This window comes from Octodon degus, unplaced genomic scaffold, assembly GCF_000260255.1.
Source record: "Octodon degus isolate 3935 unplaced genomic scaffold, OctDeg1.0 scaffold00250, whole genome shotgun sequence".
In the NCBI taxonomy this organism is placed as follows: Eukaryota; Metazoa; Chordata; class Mammalia; order Rodentia; family Octodontidae; genus Octodon; species Octodon degus.
Genome location: NW_004524826.1, coordinates 1067902 through 1076739, shown reverse-complemented (window position 1 = coordinate 1076739; position 8838 = coordinate 1067902). Strand labels below are relative to the sequence as shown.

Below are 8838 nucleotides of genomic sequence, written 5' to 3'. Positions count from 1 at the left end.
ACAGCCCCGCCCCAGCGAGTTCAAGTTCACGCAGGGGATACTGTGTGGACGAACACCCTCTTCGCGCCTCTGTCGCGGCGTCCTTTGCTCGCCGACGCCTGGCTGCTCTTCGATGAAGGTCTGCGCGCGGGGCTCAGCCTCCCCGCTGGATGCGGGTGTTCAATACCCAAAGGTGCCTGCGCCGCCGATGTGAAGCAGTCAGTCCTGTCTTAACCGTACGACTTGAGCGAGTTGCTTCATTCCTCCCAGCCTTCCTAAGTCCACCTGGAGACAAAACAAACACTCCTTTTAGGGCCAACTCGCAGCCTCTAGAGACACTGGAGTAGGTAGAAGGAACACAAACTGACGCCCCTCCCAAGGAGGCGGAGCGCTCAGGCCCCGCCCCCAGTTTTCTCGCCCCTGATTGGTCGCCTCAGGGGGCGTGGCCTGGCAAACCCGATCCCCTAAGTAGCTCCTCGCGGGACCTCTCTGTTGGGGACGTCGCCATGGCCGGCTGGGATTACGCTTCTGCGCGCGCCGTGCTAGGCGCTTTGCTGGCGCCCGCACTCTTAGCGCTGCTGGTTTCGCCAGCCCTGAGCTTCGGGGACTGGGAGAAACCCACGCCAATGCCGCCGCTGCCACCCCGCGAGGACGCGGCGCGCGTGGCCCGCTTCGTGGCGCACGTCAGCGAGTGGGGCGCGCTGGCCACCATCTCGGTGCTAGAAGCGGTGCGCGGCCAGCCCTTCGCGGACGTGCTCTCGCTCAGCGACGGGCCCCCGGGCGCGGGTAGCGGCGTACCCTACTTCTTCCTGTCCCCCTTGCAGCTCTCCGTCCACAACCTGGAGGTGGGTGAGATGGGTCCTGCCCTGTCTACCAGGGTGCTGCCAACGAAAGACGGCAGGGCTTCTGGACCGGAGAATTTGAATCCGGCTCCACAGGCGTGCCTTGTGGCTCTCTAGGGCCAGGCAGATATTGCAGCAGCCCAGATATTGGGCAGCTGAGTACCAGAAACGCCCACCCGCACCGCCTCCTATGGCCACTATGCAAAGAAATGGGGGTGAGTGCGTTGCTACTCCTCACCCAGAGTTGTGTGGTCGTCTTGGGGCAAGTGGTCTACATTAACTGGGCTCTGACATTTTAATTTTACAGGGTACAGGGATTGCTGGGTCATTAATCTTGCGTAAGTGATCCCGAGGTTTGTCTTTCTTCTGAATTAAGCATTTTGTTTCAGCGGGGTATGGTGGTACGTACCTGTATTCCCCTCATTCTGGGAGGCTGAGACAGAAGGGTCAGAAGTTCTAACTCAGCCTGAACAATTAGAAACATAGTGAGATTCTATCTCAAAAATAAATTTAAGAAGGATTTTTTTATTTTTATTTATTTATTTTTTTGCTCCTCGAATGCCTTCAGGGCACTTTTGGCTGGCTGGAGTGTTGTGGGGATCCAACTACAGCAACCTGAGGCTGACAGCTTTATGGAAACAGCCACTTAAAGAACTGAGCTAGGGCCAGGCCCCTCAAAAATAAATTTAAAAGGACAGGAGATGTAGCTCAATACAAAGGTCTTGGGTTCAATGCCCAGTACAAAACCTCACCTTTCAGCCAGCCATGGGAAGCTAATGGACAACGTCGCTGATGACTCCAACGCTTATTGCAGTCTTTAGGCCTCCCTGGGTCAGCAAGACTGACTGACCCCCCTGTCCCCTACCCACCCTTCACCTTCCTTCCAGGGCAGGGAGAGCTTACACCTCGGGTAGACCCCTGCGGGCCAGCAGTGGGCTCCCAGCTACGGACCTTTGCATTGATTGACATCCCCAGTCCTTTGCATTTTTCATTTTGAGTTGTCTCACTTGTTACTCAGGCAAGGCACAAACTTGTAGTCTTTGTCTCAGCCTCCCAAAATACTGGAATTACATGCCACTGTACCTGCTTTAAAAACATTTTATGCTAAAATACAACCTCCCACCCCATTGAACATCACTGCTATGATCATATTTAAATTCGTGAAGTGACTAGGGAATTGTTGACATTGTCCCCTTTTAAGAAAGGAGGAAGTTGCGACTTGGGTGTAGGAATCACTTAATCAGCCCAGGTATTTGTTGTCTCTGGGAACAATGGGGAGACACCTCCCCTGGGTTTCAGGTTTTCATGATGGCCTGTGGGATGACCTATCAGAATTTGACTTATCCTTTTTCTCCTCTTCCCATCTTCCGCCTCCCTATTCGCCACCCCTTCCCTCCTGCTCCTCCTCTCCTCCCTCCTCTTCCTCTTCCTCTCCTTCCCCCCTCCCTCCTTTTCAGACCACAAGGCTTCTTGAGAGTCTTCTCACTGGGAGGCAGGGGTGGTGTAATCAGCTCCCTCCTACTCTGGATCCTTGTTTTGAGGCAAAGACTAAACCCCACATAGCAGTGGGGAATGACTGTGTGTTTATTAGAATAAAAAGAAAAGCATCCACTCCTACAATGTGGGGCATCTCAAAGACAGAAGAAACATAGACTTGAGGGCTTTTATATGTCTTTGCTACAGGCTGATTTTTGCTGCTAGGCCTTTGGTGCCTGGAAAGGAGGCTGTTTTGTTTGCATTTCACCCTCTGAGGCTCCTTCTAGTTTACTCAGCTCCTTGGGCCCTTTTCATTTCAGCAGACACCACTCGGACCTCCAGGCTCCAGTATCTTGGTTCTAAGGATTCAGGACCTCTGCTCTGTCTACCTCAGTTCCTTATGCCTCCTGGCCTCAGTGGAATGAACAGTTTGGAAGGGATGCAAAGACCATGCTTGATTGGAACCACTTCTGTGTCAGATGCCCGTCCCCCATAACGCACAGGTTCAAATGGCCTTGCCACCAGGATGTTCACTTTGTGTTTTTTGCCCTCTGACATTTGGGTACAGTAAATTCTCACCCAGAGGAATTGCTGATGTTGTGTGGTAATCATACCAATTGGAGCTGCAGGGCAGGGAGTCAGAAATTTTGATGTCTGACTGTATACACCGAGTCCCCAAGCTCCTGGTCTCCTTTTTCTTGGCACTCTTTTCTTGTGACCTCTCTGCTCACTCCCAATTTTTTTTTTTTTTTTTTTTCTTCTCTGATTCACTAACAGTATCTCCCAGAGCCCCTCTGTTCTCTTGGTCCTTGGAAGGTTATATAGACTTGGTGACTTCATTTCTTTAGTTCTGTATTTTTGTGTGCTGCTCATTTTTCCTTCATTAGTTTACTGTTACCTCAATTCAATAGTTTTAAATCCAATTCTTCCTACTGAAACCAGCTTCCCTTGAGCTCCTGAATTTCTGTTAATGGAATTTTCTTATCAAACATTGGTGTTCCCGCTGCCTCTCCAGAACTACTCAATTCCCAAATCTGCCAGTTTTTCTTGCATGTTGTTTGCTTCTGTCTGTTTCCCTTTGCCTTTCCTTCCCCCCTTTCACCACTCCATCCTTAGGCTAAGGCCTCATTACACCTGAAAGTACTTAAATCTTCTGCTGTCAGTCTGCCCTCTGGATTTACATTAACAAAATGCTTCTTACTGCAATGTTAGCTGCAGAAACATCTATCTACTCGCTGTTTAAGAATCACTTAGGGGCTAGGCATAGTGTTGCTGAGCTTGTAATCCCAGCACTCTGAGAGACTGAGACAGGAGGATTGCAAATTTGAGCCCTACCTGGGCAATTTAGCAACTTAGTGAGACCCTGTCTCAAAAAGAGGATGGGGGAGCCTTGGATTCCATCCTAGTTACTGCCTCTTCAGAGCCAAAAGGATTGCTTGTGGTGTTTAAAATACAGATGAGTAGGGCCTGGCACCCAAGCTCCTTGGAGGTGGGCCTGGGAAAGTACTGTACGATGTTGGTCTATGAAATACCTTCTCAGCCCCCTTAGCTTGTTTGGAGCCCAGATCCTACCCCCAACCCCACTTTGGCCCCCTTTGCAGCAAGTTGAGCTTCTCACTATTATCCTTTATGTCTGCCACCTTCCCAGTTTTGTTGTTGCCATCACCCTTCCCTGCACCTGTAATGTGTTCTCCACTTAGGTCCTAATTCTAAGTGTAAGACCCCCGCCCCCCCATAGCTTCTGTGTTCCTCCAGGCTATGTTGAAATCTCCTTATACGGAATGCAGACTACACTTTATGGTTTTTCTCCACTTTTTAACAAATGTCTTTTGTATGTTTGTCTTGCATTTTCTAGGCTTTGATTATCTTTGACTTTTCAGCCAGGTTGGGGAGAGAACTTGCATGAGAGCTTTTTTGGGGTTTCCTATAAAGCCCTGCTGAATAGCTTAGAGAGAGCAGACGTTTTGGCTATGTGGCTTCAAGTTGATCTCTCCAGGACTCACTGTGTCTGGTGGATCACTGTGAAATGGCAAAAACAAAAATCTCCACAGGCCACTGAGAGTTTAAAGAACCAAATGGTCTGAGATGCAGTGCTCAAAATGTGCAGTATTCTGTCAGCAGTGCCTTCATGGATCTGATTTCTGAGTAGGAAAGGATTTTGTTTGCCTTACATTTGGAATCTGAGATAGATTCTCTCAGTTCTTTGCAGCAAGAATGAGCAACTTCTCCAGTTTTGACATCACATGATGGACAGTTCCTGCTCTCAGGAGATAAGCAGGCGACATGATTCAGCAGTTTTCTTGCTCCGATGGCGTAATCATCTGGGAGACAGCAGCGGGGCATTTTTATGCACTTGTTTCACAGTAGAGGTTTAACCCTAGTTTGGCTGATTCAGGCTATCAGCAGCTTCAAATTTGAGTGATATAATTATAATTACTCTGAAGGATATGGAACATTTTTTTTTTTTACGAAGTACGGAAAATATATTAATAGTTAGGGATTCTGTAACCTGTATTAGTTTAAAAATTCATTTTCAGCAGCAAGATTTAATTTGGGTGACTTTGATTCTTAAAAGAGAAAAGCAAAGCATGTGAATAAACATTGAAGTGTTCACCTCAAAAAAAAAATTCATTTTCTTTTTTTAAAAATATTTATTTATTTATTTATTTATTTAGTGTGTGTGGCCAGCTCAGCCCACCAGGGGGCGGGGCTGGCTGGCATGTGGTGCTGGGGGATTGAACCGCGGTCCCTGTGCTTTGCTAAGCTTGTTCTAAGTAGGTGCTTTAGACCACTGAGCCATCTCACCAGCCCCAAATTCATTTTCAATGAAAACAGATCTCTCAATATTACCCAGTGATCTTCTTTAGGTCATTAAAAGCCAATTTGTCCCACATTCCCCTTTTGCAATCCTTTGTGCTTTCTTCAAATTTCAAAACCAGAAATAAGATTCTTCTCTTTAAAATGTCATGACTTAAATATATAACAAAACTTTTCCAGTTATCTGAATCTATGCTTCAATTTTTTTTTTTTTTTGTCTCATTTTCTTTTATTACTGGAACAGATTTTGAGTTTACAAAATCGTTTTAAAATAGTCTTAAGGAGTCAGTTCTCTTTCAACATGAAATATCCTGAGAGGGTCAGGATCCATCTTATCCAAGTGGTATTTTCCCGCTGCGTGGAAGGTAGCAAATCATAGTTCAGGGTTTCCTGGAAGAATGTGCCAGCTCTAGGCCCATTATGTACACGGTTCAAAAAATGTGTTACCTGTCAGGAAACTGTATGTCCCACGGAGGGTTTTCATCTTCTCTCTACAGGAGAATCCGCACGCCTCGCTGACCATGTCCTTGGCCCAGACTGACTTCTGCAGGAAGCACCTATTCGATCCCCAGAGCCCCCTGTGTGTTCACATAATGCTTTCAGGAACGGTGACCAAGGTAAGTAGCTAACCTCGAGAGGAGAGATGGCTTTAGAAGAGCATCATTGTGTGGGAATGAAAGACATCTCTTTTTTTTTTTTTTAACCGGATTGGTTTTTTTGGGGGAAGGAAGGTTGTTTTCCAGGGGGGGGAAGGGGGGGGGGCCGGGTGGGTTTTTTTCCCAGGGGTTTTTTTAGGCCCTCATACAACCAATTAGTGATCCAGCTGCCCAGTTAGGATATGCTAATGTGTAAGCTATGTTTAAATGTAAACTAATTCCATAAAAATGAAAGATTTAATTAGTTGCTGCCCAGCCAGGGAGATAGCTCAGTGGTTTAAGTGCCTGCCTGGCAAGTGCAAGGTCCAGAGTTTGATTCTTGGTACCTTAAAAAGCAGAATAAATAATCAGTTGCTACCATCAAGGTGTTCAGAAGGCCTTGGTAAGGAAGCTCATGCTCGGCCTGAGCTTCTCCTCTGTCACGTTTTACGGGTATGCTATTTCCCCCGTCCCTATTAAAGAGGCTCGCGCAGCTGGGTGTGTGTGGCGATACAAGCCTGTAATCCCTGCACTCTGGAGGCTGAGGCAAGAGGATTGTTGCACGTTCAAGACCAGTCTGGGTTATAAAGTGAGCTCAAGGCCAGCCTGAGCTGCATAGCGAGACCCTGTCTCAAAAAGATGGGGAAAAAAAATGCTTAGAGCAGAGGGAGTTACTAAGAGGCCAACAAGAGGAGTGTCTGTTACTAAAAACCGGAAAGGGATTTTGAATTTGGGACAAATGCTAGAGGGAGGATGTTAAATAAATTCACAGGAAGACAGTGGACAAAATGTCCTAGTATTCAGGAGGCTGAAGCAGGAGGATCACCACGAGTGATTTCAAGGCCAGCCTGAACTACATAGTAAAACCCTGTCTCAAAAGAACACATGGGGAAAACAAAACAAAACAAATAAAACTCAGACAAGTTTGATTTTTGGTCTGGAAATTCTTGGTAGGTGGATGGATCTCTGTCACTGACTGCGCTTCACTGGCAGGAGGAGGGGGAGGAGCAGGGTCCCTGATGCTACTTCTGCAGATCTTTACGTGCACCTGTGACACTTCATGGTGATGCGTTGTCCTGGGTAGCTGAGTGGCTCAGAGTCTCTGCTTAGCTGTGAGAACTATACTTAGGATGGTTCCTACTTCACTATATCTGCTACCACCAACAATTGTTTTTTTTAATTTTTTTATGTATTTCGTACAGGTTCTAACTACAAAGCTCGGACTTGTAGTGTCCTGTTTTCAGCCTCCCCAGTGCTAGGATTACATATGTGTGCCACCACACCTGGACTTGGTGGCCCACTCAGCACACCTGCAGGTGGGGCTGGTACAGCATGTGGTGCCAGGGATTGAACCCTGGTCCCTGCACTTGCCTAAGCAGGCACTAAGTCCACTGAGCTATCTTGCTGGCCCCACCAGCAACATTTGAAATCATTAGGGTTCTCTGTATTATTGTTATGTGTTTAGTACAAGGTCTACAGGGTCTCACTACATAGATTGGACTCTAGTGATTCTCCTGTTTACAGCCTCCCAAACGCTGGGCTTGTAGGCCCCTGCCACCACACCTCAGTGAGCCCTGGAGGCGAGGCTGGGGCCGGGGCCAGGGCAGGACCAGGGCTAGGGCTTGGGGCTGGGGCTGGCACAGCATGCTGGGGATCGAACCCTGGTCCCTTGGTCTGCCTTCAGCAGACACTATAAACCACTGAGCTGTCTGGCCTGCCCTTGGTTCTCTGTATCTTCCACTTTCCTTTATTCGCTCTTGCCCCAGTAGGTACACAATCCAGATTTATAGAATGAGCCCAGGATTATTAGCTGAGTGCCAGAATCACACATTCTTAACCAAGGAGAAAGCAGAGCTTCCCTGCTATCGCCGTGCTCATTCCACATTTGTCTCTTAGGTGAATGAAACAGAAATGGACTTTGCAAAGCACTCATTATTCACTCGGCACCCTGAGATGAAAAGCTGGCCATCCAGCCACAACTGGTTCTTTGCTAAGTTGAATATAACCAATATCTGGGTCCTGGACTACTTTGGTGGAGCCAAAATAGTGACGCCTGAAGAATATTACAATGTCACAATTCAGTAAGTAGTTCTGCATCTTTCCTCTAATACTACAGCCAGCATCACTGGTCCTCAGCCCTCTAGGATAAGAGGGTGGCCTGGAGGTAGCCCGTTTGTCACGGACCCCTGTGGCAGGTGTAACGTCTGTGACACCTTCTTAGAGTAATGTCTTAGGTGCACAAAATATATGAGATTACCAAAGAAATCGCCCTGAAATCTATAAAAATACTTTTAAATATGTGGTATAGTAACATGTAAGCTTTTAAAGTTCACATTAAGTAATAAAAGATCTAGTGATGAATCTGTAACTTTACTTTCAAAGTAGGCAAGACTGAACACACAATTTTAAGGCCTCTACAGTACTGGTAATGTGATTTGGAAACATCAGTGATTTCTACATTTCTAAGAGAGGAAGTCACAGATTGTGCCTCAGGATACCTGCCAGCACGTTTCAGCTGCAGCCCACCTTTTTGTTTTCTTGGTTATAATAACAAAAACAAAAAATGAGTTTTTGTTACTTATATACATCAAGTGTAGTTTTGTATGCAACCCAAGACAATTCCTCTTGTATGGGGATGGAGTGGGGGCAAAAAGAAATTCACTGACCTGATAGCATTTTGTCCTGAGAATCAGGCCTGGTGCTCTGGAATATGAACGTTCCCCATCTAAGTCTGAGTGGATGACCTGTCCCCATTATCCCCAGGACTAAGCGCCTGGGGGTCCGGGTATGACTTATCCCAGTGGACATGGGTCCTTGAAGGGGAGGAGGTGGCCATCACGGAGGTCTGGAGAGAGAAGAGAAGCATGGGAGGGTGGGCAGTGACTGGAAGAAGGGGCAGGCAGATCCTGTGGCGGAAGGTTTGGCTTCACAGAAAGGAACGCGAAGGACTAGAATTCTTCCCACGTGACTCTGAATGCTGGTGTGACTGGCACCCGCAGACCTGATGGGAGTGCTAAGAATAACAATAACAATAGTAATAACAATAGCAGCTTGTATTTGCTGAACCTGTGGCACTGCTGAACCTGGGG

At 47.2% G+C, this 8838-nt stretch overlaps 1 protein-coding gene across 2 annotated transcripts in view; it reads left to right on the top strand.

The window, feature by feature from the left end:
* Positions 1-449: 449 nt before the first annotated feature.
* Positions 450-8838, top strand: part of Creg1 (cellular repressor of E1A stimulated genes 1) — a 12678-nt gene continuing 4289 nt past the window's right edge. The window contains exons 1-3 of one of the 2 annotated variants that reach the window (XM_023706317.1): positions 450-824; positions 5612-5731; positions 7646-7830. In XM_023706317.1, coding sequence (XP_023562085.1) covers positions 486-824; positions 5612-5731; positions 7646-7830 — 644 coding nt within the window. In that variant the 5' untranslated portion in view covers positions 450-485. Of the gene's footprint in view, positions 825-5611; positions 5732-7645; positions 7835-8838 lie in introns of those variants that run through there. The other variant, XM_004646039.2, reaches the window with a different exon arrangement.